Source organism: Hetaerina americana, unplaced genomic scaffold (assembly GCF_022747635.1).
Source record: "Hetaerina americana unplaced genomic scaffold, ioHetAmer1.1.p SCAF_3, whole genome shotgun sequence".
NCBI classification, from domain to species: domain Eukaryota; kingdom Metazoa; phylum Arthropoda; class Insecta; order Odonata; family Calopterygidae; genus Hetaerina; species Hetaerina americana.
The window spans coordinates 91,015,794-91,042,625 of record NW_027286874.1 but is presented as its reverse complement, the minus strand read 5'-3'; the positions used below and the strand labels follow the sequence as shown (position 1 = coordinate 91,042,625).

General features: G+C 35.8%; 1 protein-coding gene across 7 annotated transcripts in view; it reads left to right on the top strand.

The window, feature by feature from the left end:
- Positions 1-26,832, top strand: part of Orp8 (Oxysterol-binding protein-related protein 8) — a 99,295-nt gene that overhangs the window by 21,626 nt on the left and 50,837 nt on the right. For 6 of the 7 annotated variants that reach the window (XM_071588418.1, XM_071588420.1, XM_071588416.1 and 3 more), the window contains exons 2-3: positions 23,300-23,497; positions 26,542-26,643. In XM_071588418.1, the coding sequence (XP_071444519.1) occupies positions 23,300-23,497; positions 26,542-26,643 (300 nt within the window). The remainder of the gene's footprint in view (positions 1-23,299; positions 23,498-26,541; positions 26,644-26,832) is intronic. The other variant, XM_071588419.1, reaches the window with a different exon arrangement.

Here is a 26,832-nt window from a genome sequence, read left to right as displayed (position 1 = left end):
CCCATGACACACTACCGTCGTCCATGCTCCGTGTTTTTATAGTAGGGACCCCCATGTCTCTTATCGTGTGTCGTGATGTGGTGGTGTTTTCTAATTTTAGGATTTATGTTATGTGCCGTGATGAGTCGAGCATTTAAATGAAGAACTCCTCTTGACCTTAGATATTACTTGTTGAAATGTGTGCTGTATGATTGATGATGAACCACCATTGCGGGCATTTTGTGTTTATGGTTTTCCCTCTTTCGGAAATAATGAATGACTTTTACAAACCGTGAAATTTAGAAGTAGTTGGAAAAGTTGCGGAAACGTCACAGAATAGCTCCAAATACCATTAATGCTCTTGGAAAATAACTCACGCATATAAAGCGGCACATTGGGCGCATGATGGGGTGAGCTGGCAGGCATCCCACAATTTCATATTCTCCCTTCCTCGAAGAATTAATTCTTGAAGCACTTTATTGGATATCTTTGGAGACATCTCATAGTCGGGGATAGAATCGAAATTTCGGTCTCAGCGGTCCAAGGCTTATTCATAATGGCAAAATTACTGTTGGTGAAAACCTAGATTATGAAATACTTGGGAGTTGTTCAAATGTTTGCGCTTGTCTTTTTTTTCTTGTGGGAGGTCCGCCGTAGTGAAATTGGTCAAAATTTGGATGGTCCCGGAAAACTGGTAAACATCCTCGTGGGCTTCCGATTCGTACCATGGTTTTAAACACATATATCCCTACACCTTAAATTTATTAAGCTCCGCACTGTACACAAATACCCTACTTTATTTACGTACGAAATAACTTTTCCTTCTCTCTCTTCTCTAACATTCTGCCCTCTATAAAAGATTTCGGCATTCTGCAACCTCCCAATATCTCTTATAACCATTTTTCCTGTCTCAGAATCATACATAAAAACTTCTCTTCTGCTCTTAGTCTCTTCTACGGCCCTGTCCAATAGTAGTTCGTTTGTTTTCTTATCGATCCAGTTATTTTTTCAGTCCTTCATAGCGACATTTGAAAATCCTCCGAACCATGGTCATCCCTTTTCCCCAAAGGTCAAGTTTCTGAGTCATTTAAGGTTATACACCATGTCTTCGTTGAGTTTTTCGTCGTTACTGTTGACAAGGTCATCAGTTCCTTCCACTTTTTAATCTCTCTCTTGTTCTCTTGATTTCGGTGCTGCGGTTCTTATTTTCGTCCAATATACCGGCATTCATAATATTATATTGATTATCACCAATGCATTTACAAGATTTTGTCAGCTTCTCATTAAGGCAATTGAAGGAGTGATGGCGTAGTTATCTCGTACCCCGCGTATGGCGCATGAAAGTTTCTAAAGTAAATTCCGTGAGCAAATATTACTTTTTTGTGGAGATTATTTTGGAAAATCCTTCTGGGTTTGGACACGGAACACACAATAACGTTATTTATTAGCGGTTAGCAACTTGTACACTAAAAAATATTTTTCGGCAGTGTCTTGAGTATCTCAAGTAAGAGACGATGTATTATATTTGCTCAAAGAAGCATGTGCAGTTTGTTTAGGAATATGGGCGGCGCCGAGAGTTTGAAAGCGTTGAGTGTGCAACGTCATTAGTCCGCGGAAAGCTAAAAAAATACCCAAGGTATTTTAAGGTGTTCCACGAATTCATGTTTTCAGATTTCCTGTTTGCTAAGTAGCTTCGGCGGCCAATATTCCAGCCTTAAGTTTTCTTGAACGTTTTTCTTAGATCATGGCTATACTCGTAATAAGGAAAAAGGGAAAATTTGATACGAGTTATTCATTATTTTACCTAATAATAGTGGGTCCATCGTGACTGATTACTTGTGAGAATCCTCTGTAATTCTGGTGTCACAAGCCAGCGGCAACTGCGCCGGTGTAGTTTCCAACTTCCAAAATATATTTTTAGGCCCGGAAGGCTCGTATCTCTTTAATTTATGTCATATTAGATTTAGCGTATTTGTTTTAGTGGAGGAGTTTTCCCTTGCCCACCTCAAGTGTGTAGAATATCTTTAAACGTGTACATTCATTGCAATTTGTAGGCGCGAAAACTCATTAGGCATTTGTGTCTTCGTTGGTATTATTCGCGATTTGAGTTGGGGTATTACTTCGCCGCCAACATTATGCATTGTATGAGTTTATTTTGGCGTATAGTCATTCGCATTTGTTTAACATAAATTTGCCCAAAGATTGTATCTTGAGGCAAACCTCTAGTCGTACAGCCCAGTCTTTTCCACTTCTCGTGGGTTTTGTGGTTTTGCTCCTGCTGGTTAACAATGCAGGGGAAAGGCCGTGTTAAATTGATTTAGACCACTCCTTCAGTGACGCGTTGATACCTTTTGGAAAAAGTCATTTTTAGTAACATTGAAAACATTGATTTTTTCCTTTATTTTTGTTTCTTCGATTCTTCGCCGTTTACAGAAGTAGAGTTATATAATAATTCACCGGGAGTAATTTACATTCCAAGAATGTCCGTTCCTCGGAATGGAATCCTTGGGGATTGATTCTACGTTGGGCCCGGTCTTCGGGTCTTGTGTCAGACGCCTCTGTGCCTCCTGAGCTCATTGGTTTTCGCGAAAAGTAGTGTTCGATCACATTATTCTCATCGATTATGCATCCCGCTAAGGCTTCGTGAGGCGTCGAGCGCAGGTGAGACGTCCTTCGTTTGACGAATTGAGGAAATGTATGCATAAGCGTATTTACTGTTAAGGACGAAGGAACCTTCACGGCCTGCGGAACTTATGTGGATTTAGTCGAGAGGTCAGCGCTGTAAGGATTTGAAGTAGTCCTCGAGTTCGACTTTTTGTGCTCTGAATTTAATTTCTCTGGTCACTACCTCCACATTTGGGGAACAGCACGTCTAGTGCAACTGGCACTGGCACGATCGTGCCTTGTTTTATGAATTGTCGTTAACGAAAAGCGAGCGTGTGTGAGAGAGAGAGAGAGGGAGGTATCACATGGTGAATTTACGTCTACATTATAGGTGAGTAAAAGCTGACGGTTCGCACCAGAGATTCAAATGAGCACAAATATACCTGTATGTTGCATTGAACAAAGTGATTATTTATTTACCCAGCTCAGCCGAAATACGTACAAGATAATAATTATAACGTTTTAAACGATTCTGTGCGTTCTCTGGCCTTGCTGATTCCTTGCATACAAGTTAAAAACTAGTTTTTAAAACTTTTCAAAAATCACATATTGTACTTTAAAATAGTGAAAATACACCTTGTGCCGTATCGCAGCGAAAGACCGTAGTTATAAGGCCATCACAGCATAGCTATTATTCAAACCTACGTTCGTGACCAACTTTATTAAAAATAATATTCCTTTGTATTGATATTTTTGAAAAGTGTATTCAGGAGATTTTGAGAAGTATTGGAATGTTAGAGACTGTGGTTGAGGGGTAGAAAGTTGATTATCCAGGAAGAGGGAAGGGAGGAATAGGCGTGATACAAGGCATGCATGGATGTAGAAAACCTGTGAAGTTGAACAATATTTTATTGCAATGTGGGATATATTATTTGCTGTCGTGATAGGCGGTGCTTAGAAGGGTAGTATTGCTAAATGGTGTGATCCATCAAGAACTTACCTTGATCCAATAGGCTATTGTTACTAATACTAATTGCATTATTTTTCTGAAAAATAAATATGTTAAAGGGAAATTTTATCGTAAATTATATGTCCTATTTTTCCAATTAATTTTGCACTATCTAAATTTTAATCCAGGATAAAATTAAGAGTGGTGCAAAATGAGGTCATTAGATACTCCTAATGAGACTCTTAACTGCAATTAGTCTTGAATTTGGAGGGGATCTTGCGTGAATCGTGCCTATATCTGGTGATTCCGTGAAATCAACTTACGGTAAAACGGTGATTTTAGTGTGGTGTATTCTATGCTGATTCAGGTATCGTGACATGTCCATTTATAAAAGTCAACAACCCATTTTAGTCTTAGGCATTTCCTTGATTAAATTCATCTGTGAAAGGCAAATATGATGTGATGGTTCACGCACGAATTATGTCATGGTAAACAGTGACTGGAGTGCAAGTATACATATATCAGATTAAGGTATGATCGTAAAGCAAACAATTTGTTTTGTCTATATAATTTTCACAAGCCGAATCCATTTGATCCTAATTGTGTGATCTCAAAAATACTGGCTATAAAATACTGATATCAGCAGGCTAAAATAGGACACCAATTGTTTAACTCGTCACCAATATGAGCAAACAAAGCAGAAATGAATTCCTTCATGAATACATTTTTCTCCGTTCCATTCCAATAACCGATTTTTCCGTCAACCTGTTAAATACAAGAATTTGCATTATTTTTCCGTAATACCTGGGGTGCGTACGTTTCGGAATGCAGAGAGAGGCAAGAATGAACCATCGGTAAGAGATTGTAAGGTATTGTTCATAATATTTTTTCCGTGGTGGATGGGGATATCTTGTTAGGTGAAGCTGAAACAGCATTGGAACATTAGTTATTACCTTATAGGATTTTCCGTACCAACGATATCAAATCCCTCAAGTACCTATCCATATTGCCTGAGTGATATAGTGTGTTGTTTGCGAATCACATCGGATTTCTTCACCTTTTTATGTATGCGTTTCGTAACATCAATTTCCCATTCATTATTGTGGAGTGGAATATTACGGCGTAGCCCATTACTTTTTTGAAAACACTACCTTCAATTATAAAGGTCAATATTCTCCATAATCAAAATACCATATAGTTAAAAATAAATAAATGCTTAAAACCTTTTAAATACTGTGGAATATATTAATGCAATCTTAAATGAATCTTCTACTTTTGAAAGTGTCATTAAATTATCATTTATTAGTTAAACTATCAATTTCTATCTTTTCTTGTTGCCGTTTGTATAGTTAGGAGCAGAAAATGGTAAACAACTTTGATACATTTTTTTTGCGTTACTTCTGAATGTGTTTTATTGACGAGGTAGTTGTTTACGAGATGCTGAATGTCAGAGCAATGAAAAACTGGAAAATGTCATCAAGGAAAAGTTTTTTTCGCATTGTGAAATATAATGGAATGCTTTCCGTTTGTCTGTGAAATATTTGGTAGGCCTTAAATCCCAGCGGAAGAAATTCATTCCTATAGAAGTAATCGACGCACATGTATGTTGTCCTTGATCTCCAAGGTGCTGTCATCAGCTTTAATGCCCAAGATGCTTTTGAATTATACAAAAAATATATCGTTTATGATTCAATCGTAAAAAGTATTAATGGGGAGCTTTGATATCGTTTCTCTGAAGAAGTAATTGGGACATATACATGTAACCACAGTATGAAAAGAAAGATGCGATGGTGAAAATATTTTACTCTAGCAAAACGATCGTACATAGGTGTCTTTTGAAAACTATTCCCAGAGAATGCCTCCTAGATTTTTCTACCAGAATCTTTTTGTGTGGATTTAAGCTCGTATTTATCCTGCGTTGTAATATTCGTAAATACATCTGGAATACATTTTACGCGTAAATATTGAAGATATGAATAGAAATTCCTTCCTTTCTAGGTGTTAATTATAATTTTCATGCATGCAGTAGAGAGATTCTGTGTTTTGATAGCGAATTGTAAGGCGAAGGTTTTCCTTAAAGAAGAGCTGAAAATATTTTAATTATGTATCACTCGTTGATCCTCGTTTAAGACATTTAACCATTGTATTACCGCCATAAAATCATAAATTTTAATTTTAATCGTTTTTTGGAGCTTGGAAAATCATTTCCGTTAAGCTATTGGCCAAATTTTTAGGAGACATTTTGAAATTTATGCGTTTGGTATAAAATTGTACGTTTATATAGAGATAATTATTGTTTTGATTTCATTCCAAATTTAACTTGTCCCTTATGTTTTTGTGGGTAGGAAGTGAGCGCCCAAATCTGCTAGTTTTACCCTGTATTGGGTGATTTTGCTCTTTGGAGGCTTCACGGCAATTAAACGCGTTCCCCTTGCCAAATCTTGGTAGTACGGCTGTATGCCTGGCCGCAGTGACTATTATCATCTCAAGTGGCCTAGTTATTTCTTGCTGGGTAATATACAGTTGGTTATGTACGAGCTCATCCCAATTCTCTTGTTACTCCCTCTTTATTTGACTGTCTTACGGTTGCGCCATTTTCCTAGCTAATTTACTAAAGGATGCTTTTGCTTACACTCAACATTAACACCATAGCGTCACTCGAACGTCCCAATTTTGACCTCCTAGTGAGTAATTCATGATCTCGGAAAAGCACCCAGCGATTTCAAAGCATGAGAATATTTTTTATTAAAGGAAATTAACGAGGCTGTGTGTAGCGAGCGCGTTTTATACATAGTCCGAAGGAGTCTGATCCCTCCATAACTGAGGTACGATGTTACACTTTTATTAATTGAATTTAAAACTCAAAATTATCTTCTCCGTTGGAGTATCTTCTAAACACTATCAAATGCCGTTACAGTTTATGGGCCCAAATACGTATTTCTACTGCCAATATTTTCAATGTCAGTAATTTCCGAAACAACGTTACTGCAGCAGAGGAAGCTGTGGTATTTTTCGGATTTGAACATTGTATGAGTTAAGTATGACTTTCATTTATAAGAAAATATTTGTTCCTTTCAAACATTTTTCAGAACCTTAATTAATCATTTCGGGATCATACTGTCGAGGGATTTACTATTTTAACTCGTATGTTGGCAGCGGACTCTGATTCATAAGTAACCCTGGAGCGATTTTTGATAATTTGTGATTCCCTTTATACTCTACTTTATTTCTTTTGAATACATTACTGCTGATTATGCTTCATTACAGTGTGCATTCAAATAATTGGCAGTCGCCAAACTGTGCAGAAAAAAGTACATAATTCGAATAGGTCTAGTCAAGTCATTAATTATTTTCGTAGGAAACTAAATAAAAGCAGAGTGAAATACTGGGGGGAACTGCGAATCGCTATTCGTTTTCTTGAGCGAGTGGAAAAGCCGGTTCTCTGAAGCCTGCAATGTGAAAATATGTAGGTTACCGTTCATACATTCTGGTTCCATCACCACCGTTGTTTCATTTTGAAAGCATGACTAGAATCACGTCAGTTCACAAGTCTTAAGATCTATTTGTTGACTGGAAATCGGGGAATCATAGTGTAATAATAAGGGAGGAGGTTTTGTGGTAATTTCATGAGGCCTCCAAAACCATTCTCATCGGTCCATAGGTGTTCCGATTTATAAGGCGGCACTAGCGGTCATTGTTGGAATAGGCATAGGTAGGTTTGTATGTGTACATGGTTGAAGTCTTGTTGAAAATTGAGCTTTCCTCATGTCGTTACGAGATGCAGAACATTTGAAGTAGAAGTCTTTCCTTTATACAGCATATAACAATATTTACTTAAACGGATGCTGAAGCTCGTTAGAGCGAAATGAAAATGTCGCACCTTTGACCTTTATTTATCGTGATAGAAAAACAAGACTTGGGAGGAAACTTAACAAATAGTTATGGGTCTCATTTAAACATATGCCCTGTTTCTTTGGGAGTAGTTTTAGTAACTTTTAGTGACTGATATACAAAGTTGGTTGTTGTGTTTTTGGAGCGTGAGTACCTGTGGTTGTGGGAAGGCTTTGCTGTCCAGTATCAGTCCTTGCAGTGCACCTTGTGAACTTGGATCGACTTTATCTGCCCTAGTGCATTTGAGGCCACTGAGAAAATTATTTTAAAACCTCTTGCAAATAAAATGTTCACCTTTGAGACGGTTACCACCAGTTAGGATCGGAGCTTTAAAGGAAATAACGCTAGGGATACAGGGCGAGGCATTTAGAGGAAGATGCGGTGTTGAATGTGATGCTTTCATCCCTTACGATCTGAAAATACTCTTGATCGTTCATTAGCGATGAAATTTTCTTCGATATTTTACTGGGAACAATTTGGTCATAGTTAATAATGATTAGTGTCAATTTGATCATCAAAAAGAGCTTTTTTAACAACACCTTTAAGTGACTCAGTCACTACACAAGTAGCAAGGGCGGTGAAAGCAATATACCTTTATCTGATTTGGTCAGAAACTGATTTCAAAGGTGATTTTTTGTACAGAAATCTGTTCAGAATTAATGCGAAAATAATCCGTCCTTAAAATTATTGATAAAGGGATGTAAGGCATTAGCGATCGAATTTGGATAACACTGCCTTTTGGTTCTTGAAGGCCCAACTCGCATTAATATTTCGAAGAACGATTGTAGAATATTTTACTTAGCGAGGTTAGGATTTAAAATACTGGAATTAAATTGTAGTCTAATGGGATTTTTTTAAGAACTTGCACGTTCTGAAAAATCCTGGGTTGTTTTCTTCATCCCTAAAACTTTAGTGACAATGACTAATGCACCTAAATACTTGCCAAATCTGCCGACGAATGTAAACTATTTATGAAAATGCTCGTTCTATTTTATACCATTACGGATCATCTTTCACCAATCTTATAGGCGGTCTTTTGCAAGTTAATAAGCGTATAGGGGTGCATCCCATTTACCGTTTTACCGTTTTGATGCTTATGAAAGCAGAACGTCTGCTAACCTGGGAAACCGGAAGAGTCAGCACATTTTACAAAACGTTTCAAATTCCCTGAAAAGCTCGAGGAATTGTGCTCTCTTATGAAAAACTTGGGAAACGTTCCGAGAATTTTAGGGTGTTGAGGAAAAAGCGGCTTTTAACTCGTTTTATCGTTTGCCTTTAGTGAAATTTCACTAGATAGCCTTTCTACAAGTCCGGGTACTCACGCTTCCAAGCAGAGCAATAAATCCACCTTCGTGCATTGGTTACTAATAGTGGTACATGTAGAATCGAAAGAAAAAAGGTATATATTTACTAAGTAATAGGAAGAATTATAATGACAGAGATGTTTACTTTAAATGTAAGTTCTAATTCCGTGTCCATGTTACTTGTGATGCTTATTTGGTTGTGATTTTTGCTATCCTTGGGAAGTGTGTAGCTTTCTCCCTCTACCACTTTGAAATTATTTTGTTTGTGGCTAATTGGCAGGTTTTACGTCGAGAAATATCACTTAATTTTATTTATTATAACTTTTATGGTGTGATTCTACCCATGATTGATCGTTATAACGGTGCTGCGAGATAACACTTTCATGTGAGTGTTATGAGTTATCAATAATACTGGATAGGGTAGTCACCCCAATGGTAGTCCCCCGCTCGCCCTAGTAACCATTTAACATTCAGCACCGGGTTTTCTTCTTCTTTATTCCGGATATTCGTCGTCGCATTATGGAAAGACTTCTCAGCGAGTTGTTTCGTTCGCTTTGTCTCTTTTGTCAGATTAGTTGCTAAAAACACCTTTTCACAAGGAAATACGGGAATGTTAAAATGTATGTTATGATCCTCGTAAGTCCACAAAATGGATACTTGGTAGGTCCCTCGATATTTGAATACTATATTATATGTATTGTCGCTGTATTAAGTTCAAGTTAAGAATGCATATCTACATTTCATTGAAGATTCGTAGCCGTTATATAAATATCATAATTATAGAAGCTATCCAGTTTTTAGCACGATTGAATTCTGTGATATTTAGGACGAAGGTAAGAATGCACCTCACCCCACGTAACCACGAATTCAGATATTTAATGGGCATTCGAAATTTGAAGAAGCAGTTGTTCGAAATACTCCCTTGATGGTTGTGTTCCTAACACTTAAGCCTCCCAAAACAAACAACTTCATTTTTCCAACGCGGTCCCTCCAAATAAAGTTTGCCGAAGAATTTTTTCTGGATAAATATAAATTCTTGTAGCTATAAAGGCGACCGGCAGCTCAATACACGCGTGATGCCGAATGCTAACGTACTATTTTTCAAATTTTAATGCAAGGGGTTACTATAATATATGTATATTTCAAAATTGGTGTGGTAGCTGAAGACATCTGGTGGTAATGCGACGCTTTTCAGTTTCGAAATTGGCCTTAGAAGCAATTTAATGCCATCTCAACTGCAAAAGATGATTTAGCATCCTTCAGTAACCATCCTCACGTTGTACCTTTTACGAAGATGGTCATCTACAGGCCTGTATTTGCCACAAAGGGTGTATGGAAATTTTTAAGTGCATCTTGAAAAAAATGAGGAAGAATTGGTGATCAATGTAAAAGAAGAAGAGATCTTTTGACAAAGGAAATGAAACAAGTAAAGGTAAAGCCAAACAACGAAGAAGACCATGTAAAGAATTTCAGATACTACTGCTGGAGAAGTGGAAAGAAAGGAACTAATGAACGTACCAGCACTATAGAAGTACCCTTCTGAAAGCACCGGCTCTTATGGAAATTTGCAATTATGTTCCAAGGATGTCTTAGATGATGCGCAGATCTAATGGGACTCACTCAAAATATAGCCCACTATTTCCGTCTCTCTTTTTTTTTTTAATTGTATGCTAGGCATGCAAGTTAATGCACATAAGTTAATATGGTTGAAACGTTAGTTTTGTAATTTTCGCCAATTTAGCAAATGGACATTGATCTATAATTTGGTATCTTTACCTGGATTCCAGTCTCCTTTTGTATGTTTTTCTCTCTACATAGCCTCTTTTTTCAAAGTCCCTTGCTGACCCGAGACCTGACTATCAGGGGTTCGTGTGGTGTTATTTGCATCTCGTACTCTTTCGTGCAGCTATTTCGAAATATTTCTCTTTAATTCGTGCATTTTTGCAGGTGTTTTTTATGATCCAGTGAAACTATTATAGTGATGCAGAGTAGCTTTCGGATCCGAGATCATGTCAATATTGCGATTTGGTAAATTGGTAAAATATGGCGGACAGTTTTGCCCCAAATTCATCCAATTCTCCTAAAAGTTCGTAACTATAGGCTTTAAGAAGCGGCAAATACATTTTTGAAGTAAAAGTTTCATAAAGGATTATGGTAGAAGTGCCAAACAAACTTTTCTCCAATGTACGTAAAAATTAGTATTCAAGGTGTTATAGGAACGATAAATTCAAATTTGAATAAACATATTCATAGAAATATTGATTTCCTGAAGAATATGACTTTTATTTATCTGTAATGTGGAACAATAAAAATTAAATTAAGTCATTTATTTGCTTGAAATGTTTTTTTGTCTGTACTTCTTGTCCTCATCCACTGCTGAGCTCACGTTTCATAGCAGCACAATCCGCATAGTCGAAAAAAGTCCGTGTCAAACTTTCATCATTTATGGGAATATATGACCCCAGGGATGAACCATATGGATCCAAGGAAATCAGTGTGATGATTAAGAAATCCAGTGTCTTCGTGTAAATCTCCATCATCTTTTCTCCCTCTATCTCCTGAAAGACTTTTCCTGTTGCCTGTGCCTCTGATTGGAATTCGCATTCTGATTGGACTAAGCGCCACAGAAATCACGCCCAAGTCATAAATTACTATTCGGTAAACCGATTCGGGCTGAGAATACCATGGAGAGAGACGGACATATAATCCAGCAGTTATCAATTGAATTGGCCCGGAAGGCTTTCACGTTAACTCCGTATCCGCAGTATCAAAATTCGCAGAATTGAATTGAGGGCCCAATTACTTCTTCATGTAATTCAATAATTGGAGCTTGTTTGGAAGGATTTCTGAGAAAACGGCGCGGTGTTATCGTCCTCACTACTTCTGCTACTCTGTTTCAATGAATCAACAACGAATGATGAACCCAATCCCAGTCTTAAACGTCACCCGAATCAATGTCTTCCTCTCTTGTTTGGTCTTTTATGCCTTTCGTTTACACCACTTTCGAGTTTCGATCCGATATTTGGCAGGTTGAAGGATTCCATAGTCTGCTATGATTTTCAAGTCATATGCTTCAATCTTGAGGGTGGGGCGATTTCGGGCGAGCGTGGAGGAATCCGATCCGACTGCGACTTTTTCCATCTCTCAGCTGTCGTTGACGTACGAATGGGAGTAGTTCGCGTATGTAGAGCCTCTCTCTCCCACTTAGCCTCAGTGTCCCTCTCTTGAGCGAGGAGAACCAGTTCGGGCGCATAAGCTAGGGCTGACGTTGACGTAGTTGCTCTTGACTTCCTCCGTCTTTCTTCTCTTGACGTAGTTGCTCTTGACTCCCAGTCCGTTGCTTTCCTCATAACCTGTACTGGGGCCATCAGATACTATTAAAAGTAGAAGCAGTATTTTTCATATCGTCATAACTCTTTCGTCATGGAAGTGAATAACGAAGTTCATCTAACAATGTCCGTACGCACCAAAAGCAATATTGAAGGTGGCGTAGCAAGTTTTTATAATTACCCGTGGTTTTAGTATTTGCGATAGGATTAGGAGTTCTTGCTACAATTCTTCGTCGGGCAACACTCCATCCGTGAGAAAGAAGTCGTTTTAAATGTGGTGAGTTTCTTTCCATCCCTTACCTCCCCACAGTGTCGACGGACCGTCCTCTTTACCCTGTCAAATATTGTCATAGTCGGAAAAACCAAGAGCTTCGTTCCATTCGAGATAAACACGTTAATAACGTTCTCCCGTGGCTATAATTTTGCCCACTAACTATGCATAATTAATATGTGAGATTTGATCATTTTTCCCACCTTGTCGCTTACATGTGTCCTGTTGTTGCATCCATTTTCGCCCTTGTTACTGAGATCTAATTTTTAAGTCTAAGAGAATATTCATTGACGACAGTTTACTCTTTTTAAGACTTTCGGTAATATTTGACGATTTGTGCCTACTCCAGTGTCGTCTTTCGGCGACACTTGTAAAGTAAATGAGAAACCTATTCCTAGTCAATGCTTATTATCAAGGCGTCCATTTGCCAAATAAACAGTTTCTAATATTAATCATTTTGATTTAAAACTTGTTTACGAGGTATTGTGAGTGGCAGGAAAATATAGTGGTCATGTGTACAAGGATTACAATCCTCGCGGGTTGACGGAAGGATAGTCGATCAAGAGTTCATTCAAGAGTAAAATAGCTGCGAGCAACGGTCACCTATACACCGTACGGCTATTTTCTCGGTAAAGAAAGAAAGCTTGTTTCCGTCCAGCTGACGGATAAACCGTTCGCGAGAGCTCCCCTGCTGTTAAAATTCATTTCATTCCATCTTCGTAGTTTCTTCTAAAATCTCCTCTATCGACTCCTTTGAATAACCCATCCATCATATTTTTATTCCTACTTTTTCTATTTGCAACGTTATTGCAAGTCACTCGTAAATTGGATATCCTATAGTGTGGAAGGCTTAGTTTATCTTCACGAAACAGTTCAAAAATCAATACATCACCGTGATTTTGGCTGTTATTCATCGCCAATTTTAAAAATATTTTATAGCTCAAAAATCATATGTTCTTTATTTTGCATAAGCAGTGGGTTTTTAAAATACTCCATACCGTTAGGCCAACATTTTATTTTGAAGTTGACCTTATATCAGTCGCCATTCGAATTTCGTCGCGTAATTGCGTTCTGTTTGACCACCGGAAGTCGTATGGGGATAATTATTCCACGGCTGTAAACTTACCCTGATAAATTAGATAATAATTAATAGAAACTGCGTCAAAATTGGCTAAGCTAACTTCGAGTGATGAGAAAACAAAGTCTTTGACTTTTTGTATGTCGATTTGATGTACAATTGGTGGAGGGTACTAAAAGATACTTGTGAACATTCAGTCTAAGAAAATAATGGACTCTGGAAAATGCATCATAAGATGGTCATTTTTCTTTGATATTAAAATAATATTGTACCTGGGTCGCTCAACAACTCCTTAGGCAAATCCAAGAGACGGTCTTGTAGCAAAGGAAAATATTAGCTTTTAGTGAGCCTCATCTCTCCCTAGACTGCTGTTAAAGTTTCAGCTATACCCACCGCGTGGTTTCATTTTCGTAGTCTAATGAAGCAATAAATGTACTTTGCTTTATTTAGAAAAACGGAAAAATGAGTTTCTTCGGGTGATCAAACACTTCTGCCTCTAAGGATTAGCACCGAAAGAGATCAAAGCCAAGTTGAATGAAGTTCATGGCACATCTGCTCCTGTGTTTGCGACTGTTTACTGCTGGGTAAATGCGTTTCAGCGTGGCCGTGCATTCACAAATGATGAACGTCGTTCAGGACGTCCAGTGGAAGTGAATTACTCCGAATTGATTGACAACATCCGCGATATGGTTTATGAGTGATCGACGAATGAAAGTTTGCGGAATAGTTGAGGTCACAAGCACATCGCAAGGTACAGTGTTTTCAATTTCGTGTGAAAAATCGGGTGTGAAAAAGATGGGTGCCGCATTTTCTCTCAGTGGAGAGTAAAACGCAATCGCGTGGTAGATTTGGAGGTTGGTTTGGAGCTTTTCGTCCTAGTCCTGACGGGTTTCTGCGTTGATACATAACTGTGGACGAAACATGGATACACTACTACACTCCAGAGACAAAGGAACAGTCGAAATAGTGGTTTTCTAAAGGCGATCCGGCTCCGAAGAAGGTAGAAGGTGAAATCGGCCGACAAGATGACGGTCATGGTTTTTCGGGATGCTCGCGGAATCATCTATGTGCTTTGATTCCTTTTAAAAAGGACAAAACGATAAATGGAGAGTATTATGCGTCGTGATTGCACTGGTTGAGCGAAGAAATCAAGAAAAAACGCCCTCATTTGGCAAAGAAAAAATGATCGTCCATCAACACAATGCACAGTTTCGGTGTCGAAAATTATGGAATTAAAGTTGGAATTACTACAACACTCATCGTATTCACCAGATTTGGCCACTCGGCGGAAAACGATTCACGTCGAACGAGGAGGTCATCGTCAACACAGCTGTCTATTTTGAGGACCTTCCGGAATTCTAGTTTTTCGATGGCTTAAAAAAATTGGCGAAACGCTGGGAAAATGTATTTAGCTAAAAGGAGATAATGTTGAAAAATGAAAAAATGTACCCAAAGTTATTTGGATATATATTTTTTCCAAAGGACCTATTTGACAACCCACGTAGTATCCATTAAGAGACAGAAATGATTTGAAAATTTGATAATTGAGTTTGAATTATTAGAGCTGATTGCTGTTTGAACCTAAAAATATCTTCATTGCCATTTGAGGCATTTTTTGCATTAAAAATGGATGTATTGCATTGCACATTCAGATAAAGCGTAAGTTATGCTAACATTTCGTATATTACCGAGCGACCCTGGAACATCCTGTGATTGTTTACATGGCGATACGACTGCTAGTACAGGGTGCGGCAGCATAACTCCCGTTTTTAAAATGGGGTTTGCTCTATAAAAAAGGAAGTTATGTTGCCGCACCCTGTATTCTCTCGTAGTCGTATACAATACTGTTATAAAAAGTATTGGGAAAATATTCCGGAAGATATCGAAGGGCACGCATGCACACCTCTTTGACGGCACTTCGTTCGCTGAATTTTGCGCTTACACCGAGTCACTCGACAGGGGTCCACTAAAAACTCGATCTGGCATAAACGAACGCTATCAGGCGATTGGCTCTTGGCGTGTGTTGAAGGTCAGATCCCCCGGCACCGAGCCTGCGCGGTGCGAGAGCGCTGTGACGTTATGTCACGACAAGAAAAAATTGTTTCTAATGTTTTTTATACAGACCTTGTAGGGTGCTATATAGCTGTTGCCGTGATCTTGACGTTGGTTCAACAAAGTAGTGGCGCTATTTGTTAAGCAGCCGTTTGTAATGAGTGACAGATTTGCTATCGCGTAACTTACTAACGCGGAAATACTGCAGTTTGAAACCTCGAAACATTGTCTAGTTAGGCGTACGACTACAACCAAAAGTTAGTGTTCCTGTTTGCATTTGTCTTATGACACCGTGCTGAATTAATACTAATTTTCTCCGGTTGAAAGTCACAATATCTACTCTCTCCTTCTTGGCATATTGCTTTAATGTTGAGGTCAAAATAGTGAATTGATTGGATGCTGTGCAATCCGCTCGTTTTATTAGACTGCGTATTACCCAAAGCAAATAGCATGACGTGGCTTCTGTATCACATTTCCGATGTATTTTACTGTTAAATATTGGCGACTCAGATTAATCGAGAATATGTTTTTAAAAGATTTTGTTCATGTGTCAATATGGTATTAATAATATTTAGACAATATTTTGGCAGGAAATACTTAAAAAAAATAATAAATCCATACCCTGCGGTGGAAGGTTCATTGTGGGGAATCGCTATTTCTTAATTCTGTGAGAAAATAAAAAAAATCGTCTTTTCAGTGTTTTCAGACTTCGCTCGTGAGTCGTTTAAAGAATAAGATATAACGCGAGTTTGAAACGATTGAAGCAAATGAAGCGGGTAGTTCTGCATTCGTAGGCCAACTTATATTTGTAAGATATTGAACTTAGATTAAGAGAAATAGATGTTCGGGGTCATGACCTTTATTTTGCTCTCCTTTCTACTGAACGTCATAGCAGAGTAATGTATTAGTAAAGTTGTATAATCCCTCCGTTTCTCAGCCCTTTCTATTGGTGCTTGCGTTCCTTCTCGTACACCGTTGCATGGCTTCTAGAGTATAAATGTGCATAAAGATCTAAAAGATGGCAAGTAGGTAGTGAAGACCTTGTTGGCTCGGTGTAAGCTAATTGGCAGGTTAGTTATATGAATAGTTCCACATGCTACTTTATCAAATTTTATGTACAGATAAACTGTTGAGATTTATAACTGTATTTTGTTTTTCGAACTTAATAGATAACATACAACGGATCATCGGCATTAAATACAAACAAAAAATAATTAAATTTTATTTGAAATATGATTGATAAAATTTGTTACTTATTGAAGCTAGTTTTCTTATTAGAGTTTGAAAATGCCCATACCGAAAGCTTTGTTTTCAAAATTCTCACTTGTTAGACTGAATATCTATTAAATGTCAAGTTTGTTTTTCTCATTTATCTCTAATCTCATTAATAATTAATCCCGGCTCTTATAACTTTTTGATCTTTCCTCACTCTAACTTTTCGGTTTGAAAACCAAACTCCAATGCAGGTGTATTTGCAGTAAACTCGGCTCGGGAGTGCCTATTGCACTTACTGAACATTTATTTAGTCGCTCACGCCCACGCTCCCTTACATATCCTGAAACGTCAAGAGTAGTTCCCACTATTGTCTGATTATGGTAATTACGTTGAGTGGAGCCTTGGAGGTCCTTCTTAGTGCTTCTATTTAATGGCTGTAAAAGGTTATGAATGATTTGTATTTTTTAGATTAGCTCCATCTAATGTAAGAAAAGTAGGTGTGGCGGACCAATGCTAATATCGTCAAGCCGACCTACGTTTCACTTCGCATGCTTCTGCCGTATTTCGGAGCCAAATTTGGAACTAATGGAAGTGTTTGATCTTTGCACGGAGCACGTCAGTGCACATTCTAAAAGACTATTTCCTCTGTATCTTATGTGAATGTTTCACGCTACTAAGTAAACAACGTAACATTTTTTCTTATGACGGTAAAGGCTTTGGAACTTCATTTTTAATTTTTTGTATCCTTCTTAACACGCAACCTACGAACTGTGGCGTCAAACGGGTTGCATAACACGGATATACGTCACCTTGAAAACCCATTTTTTTCATTATAGGTGTAGTTTTTTTCTAGATGATGGACTTACTAATGATGATTTATATAGTATTGCCTAAGATGTAAGTGGGTTCAATATCCAACTAATCTTCAACTTTGAATGAATTTTTTCCGTCGTTTGAGCGTAACGCCAGTTCAAACAACAGATGAAATTTCAATTGGATCTATTGATCATGCACCAAAAATTAAAGTTGGGAAAATTTTTGTTATTTCTTTATAATATTAGACGTCAATAGTCATTGTGTATTGCCGGTGTATTGATAATCAGGGTTCCAAGCTATCTAGAAATTCTGGTGACCTCTGTGAATTTTGTCAGAATGAAACACTTGGGAAATATTAGCATTTTTTTGTCAAAACCGGGTAAATAGACATTAAAGCCAACGCATTTGGGCTAAGTGAAACCTTGCTAACACCTCTCTGGTGGGCCTGTATTCTATTTATTACGCAATAATGGTGAATGTTTGGGGTTAAGCCAACAATTAATTGCTTCCAGAATGTGTATGCTCTAGGTGTAAGGAAGTTGTTATGGAAAAGAAGTTAGCTGAGAATGCCTCAATTGACGATGAAAGAGAGAATAGAGAAGCTGCTTTGGAAGTGATAAGAGTGGGAAAGTTGTGATGATGATTCTGATTTCGTTTGAATTGGATTTGTTGAGAGAGTGTAATGCCTTGTTATCATTTTCAGGTGTTGACATTTTGTCATATGTCTTTCATTTTTTTAACGTGTTTTGATTTTGTTTTTTACCATGACTGATCCGTGGCCGGTTTTTCTACCTTTTTAGTTAGTTTTATTATCTTCATTACATATGCTGTCAAGAAGTAAACCATTCCTTAAAGCTGTTTTGGTATACTTTTTGCAATAAACATTGTTCTTTGCATTTGATTTTTTTTCTTTTAGAAAACTGAAATTTAGTTGTGTACTTCCTTATCTTTGATTCCATTACAAATTGCTTATGAAAATTTGCATTTTTCGTGAATTTTTTGGGAAAAAATCAGCCGAATTTATGTAAAATATAATCCTTGAAAATTTTCAAGAATTGACCTGGGGATAACAAATATATTTACAGGACACCCTGATTTACATTACATTAATGAGCAGAAATAATATTGAAACATTGCTTGTGACTACTAAAGCTATGGCAATATGTTAAAAAAATTGATGTTGACCTCTGTTCGTTCATTTGATGCATTACACTACCCATTTGGTTTGTATTCACTGCAAAATTGGATGATATCATATTTAGGGGGATAGGGATGGTGGGAAAGTTAGTGTACTCCGACCCCTATCTACTATGGAGTGCATTAGATTGTTTCTTGGGAGTTAGAGGAATTTCTTAATATTTCCCCTATTAATTAGAAAAAAATACAGAATTAAACCTATGCTTTTGGATTCTGCCTGATCATTATCCCTTTTCATTGAGGCTAGGCAAAATCTATGCCTAGATTTTGTTATCCCCCTGTGAAATTCCTGTGTGGGCATTTTTCTAACTTTATTATATGTGTTGTAAGGTGTTGGAGTGAGAGTTGCAGTGAGAGTTGGACAAAATACAATATCCAGGGCTAGAAAAAAGCACTTGTCTACCCATGCAAAACAAATAGGAATGAATGTGGATGAAAATTAGTTTGATATGATATGAAAAAGTAGTAGAAATCCATCCAGAAAACACTGAATCATGATATGGCAGACTGAATATTTTTCAAGACCTGGAATTTGTATGTAATATATAGAAAGTTTAAGTTTTACTTTTATGATTTATAAAAATATTTCATTAAAATTTTTAATGTTTTTATTGTATAAAATATTTGTTCTACCATAAAAATTTTCTGGTGTGATTTCAGCTCATTAATAAACAAGGTGATTTTGATTGAAATGGTTTGTCATTGTATGACTGGTGAATATGAGATAATGAATAAACACTACTATTAATGCTATTATGTTTTGTGGGTAGCAATCGTTGATGTTGATAGTGTTTTGGCTATAATTTATTAATGATGAATCTGAAATATAATTAGCCCCTAAATACTTTGAATACAGTAATCCTATTTTCATACAACTGTCTTGACATGAAAGTGACACTTGGTACAGGGTTGATTATTGGTATGGGTCCTTTTCATAAGCTTAAATTAATTCCAATTTTACTTTTTTTTTAATTGTGATGTGAAAAGGGCAAATTTCTTGTGACTTGATTTTAAATTAGCTTAAAAACCATCTCACTTTTGGATTTTAAATCAGAACCATAGAAGTACTATATGCCAACATTATTTTAGAAATATGCGTGGAGTATCAAACTCAATGCGTACATTACAGGCAAATCCATTCTAAGATAAGGAGTTTCGAAGTTATTAATGGAGGTGCTTCTTCAATGTGAAAATAAGTCTTGTCATTAAGGTGAAAAGACTTGAGCAGTGATGTCCAATGTATGACAGGTATTTTGAATGTATTACTAGAGACATTTTTATGAGCAACTTGAGGTTTTGATAAGAGTGTACCCAGGCAAATCTGGCCCACTCGTATGCACGCATTGTAGTTGACATCTCAATGAACATGAGTATGCATGTAATCATCACATGATGCAACAATGTTGAAAATGATTCTATTGCAATTTATTTTATAGACTGTTCTGCACCATCTTTAAGATTATCTCACAGTTATAATCCTTACGAGCAACCATCATAGCACCAAAACTGTGGTCGAAAAATCTCAATTTAATTTAATTATTGAGGAATTGGGTATTACAGAATATTACACTGCAGCACTGTGCATGGATTATGTTAATCCATTTGTGGAATCCTCTAATGAACATATTAATTGGCCTTTCTGGAATTTGAATATGGAGGGTAGATGACTGGGTAGTGTAACTTGTTATACTCACCAGACCTGCATTTTAACTCTAGACTCAAATTCCAGTCATGCAAATGATCTGTCTTGATGAATTTGGATATTTTCCATATTAGCAGGCACTAGCTTGAGAACTATCAGGTTGCTACAGGTAAATCTGCTATGTAATAAATGCCAGGAAAGAGGCTGCTGGTGTTGATGCTATTTTAGGAAGTGGTAACTATTTAATGAATGACAACTAATGATCACAGACACCTAAAAATCATGAAACAATTCCTATATTTATTTGATTTATACATATGTTTATTAAATGTAAATAGAGCTGTGATCCTACAGGGTTGAACATAAATCATGAAGGAATAGAGTTTTGGCTTATTTATTTATATATTTTATTTCTTTACCAGTTATTTAACCATATCTGAATTTATTTTCAATCACCACTTTAATCTAACTTATTATCTACTTATGAAAATAGTGACTGTTACCCAGGGTTGAACTGACTTAGTTTGGTGAATGGCATATTTCCTGGATATGCTATACCACTTACCATGATTAATGCTAAATAAATTAATAAAAACCAATAAATGTATGGATTCAGTGCCCATTTAGAGCATCAATATCTATTATAATGCCATAGGTTCTCTTGTCTAACCAAATATTATTGAATTTAGCCAAAAAATAACAAAAAACAGTATTTAAAGCTATTTATTAAATTAGGATGCATCCCTACCTTATTTTGTGGCATGTACATTAATCATAAAGTTATTGAGGAAGTGCTTCTTGTATGTGTGAGATAACCTGAAAATTACAGACAAAAATAAACTATTCCATGACCAGAATCATTTGCAAATCACCTATTTTTATTTTTTTGTTTATGTCTGCATTCCTTTTATTGAGGGATTGAGGTAATTAAGTTGATACTAGCAATGTCATGGATTACCATTTTGGCATGTGGGTATAAATAGGGCATATGTTAGTAGCATTGCCTAAAAAGGTGTAATGAAGATTATCTAACTCTTAGAGCCTCTTTCATTTCTACCAATCTGATCCTGTAAATATGCTGCCAATGTAAAGAGGATTAATTTCATCAACTGATGTCTTTACTGCTATATTGTCAAATTGTCCAGGGATATTCACGATAAGTTATTTGTTGTTTGAAAAACAGTGTTGGATGTTTCTTATGCTCTTTTGAATTAGTCAAGTGCAGTACCAAATTGTTAGCCACTGAAAGTGATAGCTTTGAGAAGTAAATTCAGTACCTCAAAATCAATTTCTTTGGGTCCTAAAACACTGCTCCAAATATTTAATTTTTTATGTTACTTAGATGTATGGCTATGGGGATGGTAATGAATATATTGGGGCCACTGTTCCAATCATATGCTCTAATACCTAAGATACCTGCAAAAACAAAATTCATTAAATAAATGGCTCGGGATTCAATTTCATTCTAGTGAAAGAATGGGTTTTCTGAATTTCACGTGAAAAATGTCATAAACTTATTTCATATTTAAATAGATGCACCTTAGCTTTATTTCGAGATTAATTATGTGCAGGTGGATGTGAAATAATTTGGTAATGTTTTCGTTGCTATCCAAGGTAAATACCGTGGGTCATCTAACTGAATTACTCTTACAATATTTTTATGGCTGTAGAAAAATCTACTACAGAAAGTTGATGATATAAAAGAAATTACTCATTTGTTATTAGCTGACTTGGTTAATCAAGTTGGTGACACGTCTTGCTGCTAACCAGAAGTTTACAGGTTTGCATCCTGCCTTTAGGCATGGGTGTTGTGTAAAGTTGGGTGGCTTCAGGAAACTTGATGGTTGACGTAGAGTAGTTAATTGGTATCACTAGAAGCACATAAGTGGTCAATGATGTTGAAAGACAAGAAAAAATCACACACACATCCAATGGTCAGGCCATCAGATGACGTCCTTCCCATTGAAACGTTGTGTTTCAATATGTGAAGTTTTCAACCAGATTTTGTACATATATTTTTGTCATTGCTGAAGAGCATTATATATGCATATATAAAGAAAAGAAACTCACATGTTTCCTCTGGAAAGAGAAAGGTGGCTTGACTACCAAAAATTTAAAAACGTGTGAGTTTATTTTCTTCTTTGTGTGTTTCTGTGTTTTTTTTTTGTTAGCTAGTGCTAACTTCATATACATTATTATTCACATCCATGAGACTTTTACATCAGTTTTGAAAAAAAAATATATATATATGTGTGTGTGTGTATGTAAATATACATACATATGTGTATATATATATATATATATATATATATATATATATATATATATATATATATATATATATATATATATATATATATACACATATGTATGTATATATATATGTATATATATAACATTAAGACGGCACAATAGAGCACAAAATATATATAGAGAGCACGTAAAAGGACACCCGCATTTCCGAAAGTTTAAGCTTTTAGCCTTCTTTTAGGCCTTCTTCAGGTTAGACTGACTCAAAAGGCTGAATGCTTAAACTTTCTGAATAGTGAGTGTTCTTTTACGTTCTCTATTTATATTTTTGTGTTCAATTGTGCCATATATATATTTATAAATATATTATCTATATATATATATATATATATATATATATATATATATATATATATATATATATATATATTTGTTTTTCTGGAAATACCACTGAAGTTAATGTGGTGGAGTTAGGTTTTAATGCAATATTTTACACAAGGCACTATACTTATCACTGAATTTATGAATTAATCATTGCACAAAAAATAGTTTTAATGTATCACAAGGGCAAAGAAATAATTAAGCAGTATGGCACACTTCTTATCTATTCCTTCTACATTTGAGCCTGTTAAAATAAGTGAAATAAGGAATGTGGAAATACCGAATGACTGAATAAGTCTATGATTTCATTCATTTATTTTTAAATACGTTTTTGACTTCAGCTGGAGGAAACTTTTCATCACCAATACCTGTTCCTGGTGGCGGAAATAAGTCTGGGGGAAGTGGTGGAGGTTCAACTGGAAGCCTTGGGAAGGACAGCACGCAAGGCATTCATGAGCCCCTTTCACAGTCACTCTCAGGGGATGGAGCAAGCCACCACAAAGGATCTGCATCTCCTAACACACCCAGCAAGAATTCTGGTTAGAATATTTATATGCTAATTTGAACGTAGTTTTATTTCACTTATAATAATATTTGCTTTTACTAAGTATTGTTTTTTAGGTGGACCACACCTGAAATAATGAATGACTGTAGTTTTTACTGTGAAATTTGTTAGTAGTATTCTTGAAAGTTAAATAATTAAATCTATAATCTATATCTTAATTATATTTGCTTATAATCTCCTGTTAAAGCCATTAGGTATAGCTCTTTGAATCAGATTAAAGGTGCAATTTGTGATTGGAAAGTTTGTTGCTAGAGTTAATTATTTGTCCTGGGTTATTATATGGTTTGGGGTAGCTAATTCTAGAGGCATTTCTTAGAGCTTTTCTCTTGACTCCCTCTTAGTATTGAGATAAATTATTTACTTAGAATAATATTCAGCTTTGCTTAATCTAATGACAAATTTAAAGGTATTAACATGTCATAAAGTTTCCAAAAGATACAAATAAATGGCAAACAGGACTCTAATTTTATTTTTAAAGTGACTAAATGATGATATTTTAGTCTCATGCTTCTGCAATAACTCCACAGCAATGCAGCAATTATATGCAGAAATTTTAATCTCACCTAATATTAGCATGGGTTTGTTTGCACTCAAGGTTTTTTATGCTTGCCTGAATCTAATTCCTTTTGGCTTAGCTAATATTCGAATGTGTGAGCAGAAGATTTGACAAGTGAATTATGCCAAAATGGCAAATTAAGATGCATGCCCTGTTTAGTGCATTACAAACATGGAATTCTTTGGCCAACTCCAAGGTACCTATGTTCAATTTCAAGAATCTTCTGGTATAGCTCCCTTTGTTTTATATTTCAGTGGCCTCACGATTAACTTGCTATGTCTGAATAAAACCTTAGCCTGTGTCACTTGCATTATATTTTGTGGTGTCAATGGTGCTTTGTGAAGTCTTCCTTCCCTTTTTGTGGAGTTTTCTGTTATTTTTGTTTTTTTAATGTTAAAGTAAGTTTTCCTATAATGGAAATAAAAAATTAATATCTGTTATTGATATCTATTAAACTGCTTTTCATTCATTAATTATTTAGCGTTCAAATGAATTTTAATGTGATAAAGAAGATCTTAAAACTGAAGATTTGTTGAGTCATCTGTTTCACGCTCAGTGATGGAAGCTTACAATAACTAAAATGATTTGATGTTTAGTAAATTTCTGCAAAGTTTATTTTCAAAGTTCGTAGAAAAATCCAAAGTCTTATGATGTTTTGTCATGCATAAAACTGACTTTCTTTTCAACAAGGTAAATAAAACATTTAGATGTAATAAAGTATTTATTTATCTATATAAGTTTGAAGATTTCTTTGTTATGGGAAGGAAAACATTTAGTTTTTCTAACAATATACGCGAAGAAAATCAAGATGGTGCAAAATACATTATTTAATGTAAACATTTTGTAGTAAAGATGCCAATCATTTTATTATGCCAAAGCCTTCGTTCAACTTTTCACATAGTAAATTTAAGTTAATTCTATGTTACAGTATTTTTCTTTCTGAATTCTTAAAATGAGCGTACTAAGGTTTGATGGAGCTGTGAAATGATTCCTAGGTGTTTCATTCTGAAGAGCATACTCCCTTTTGATGTTAATCTTCCCATTTTACATCTTGCAAATCTTACATCTTATGTACAAAGAGTTTTTATTAAATAAAAGCAATAATCAATGTGAAATAATAGTATTATTTATTACATGAAAGCAAAAATACTGTGAAATAATAGTATTAAAGCTGGAGATTTCTCTGTAAGAAGTAGGATTGGTGGAAAATGGCATCTGTAAATATTATTGGTGATAAATGGCATGGTAAATATTATTGATGTATTTAGCTCTCACATGGTCCAAAACCCACCATGAAAAAAAATTGCTAAAGCATTACATGCATTAATTTTTTAAGTAATTATTTTGGGGAATAATGCATGTTTTATATTGTAAAATACATTGTTTCATTTTGAAGGGAAGGCAATTATTCATAATTCAGAGGCTTAATATGAATTATGGTTAATATTATGCAAAATGAATTCTGGCACCTAGCACCATAAAATATGATGAATACAGAAGAATCTGATAGTATGTTCTAAAGGGGATGAGATATGAGTTCATCTCATCCAATCACAAAAAAACTTGAAATAAAGAGTTTTGATGTGAGTTCTGCTATTCTGTATTCCAGTGTTGACCAATTTTTGTGCTTGAGAGCTTTCTTAGCTTGGTTGGCGGGCATGGGAATGCTTTGGATACAATCAGAGAGAGAGAGAGAGATACATGTGGTAAGAGGGAGTCTAGTTCAGATATTAAGTTCCCATGCTTGGTCAAGGGTGCTGTGCCTGTTACTCAGTGAATTGGTCACCACTGCTATAATCTGTGCTTCATTTGTTCCCCATATGCATGCATGAACATGGAATAGCAGGATTCACCTAGCAAATCCAGTTATTTCCCACAAGAGTTATGCAGTTGTACTGATAAATGTAAGCGCATAATTTTTTCCTGCAAGTTTTGCAGCCCCTGCAGTAGTCCTTTCTCATCCAAAAATTAATATATCTCCCTAAGTTTCCATTCTTTTCTCCTTCATTGCACTTGTCCAGTAAGGAAGAATAATTTGTGTGTGGTTTCATGGTATGTTAACAATTAACAGGTAATGAAATTTTGTTCCCAAATATTTTCCAAAATAAAAATTTTGCTCAAATATCTACTTTAAAATAATTATAAATGGACCCTTCTACTGAACTATATGACTAAATTAATCCAGGACAATGTGTATAGGTGCTCTTCATAGTTTGTTACCATGATTAATATTTTTCTAAATAGGAGTGTCCCAATCAGACAATTGCATACTGTAAAAAGGAATGTACTAACCAGATTCCTCTGTATATCAGTGTAATTATCTTTTTATAATTTTATATTACTTAGAATTACTTTCTGCTATGATAAACAAAATGGAATTAGGACATATTACAATTTAATTTTTAATGATCTTGGGGAAACTCTACTTTCGTTGGGAAATTCACATTTTCTTCTTGGAGCAGAGGACAAAAAGTCTCGCAGAACCAGCCTACATGTACTTCTGCCAAAGCTGCCCTCCTGCCAAGGCTCCAATGAGTCCATCAACTACAGTCCTGTCTCACCCAGTGAGTTCTGAGTGGAAAATTAAAAAATACTCATTTTTAGCTCTGAGTTGGAAAATGATATGTTGGAGACAGTCATTTATGCAAACTTGATTGTCTGTTTTATAGACTTGGAATGCCACTTAGGATTTTATGTAGTAAAAGATTACATTTACATAGAGAGAAATCTAGAAACATTTTTGAGGCATAGAG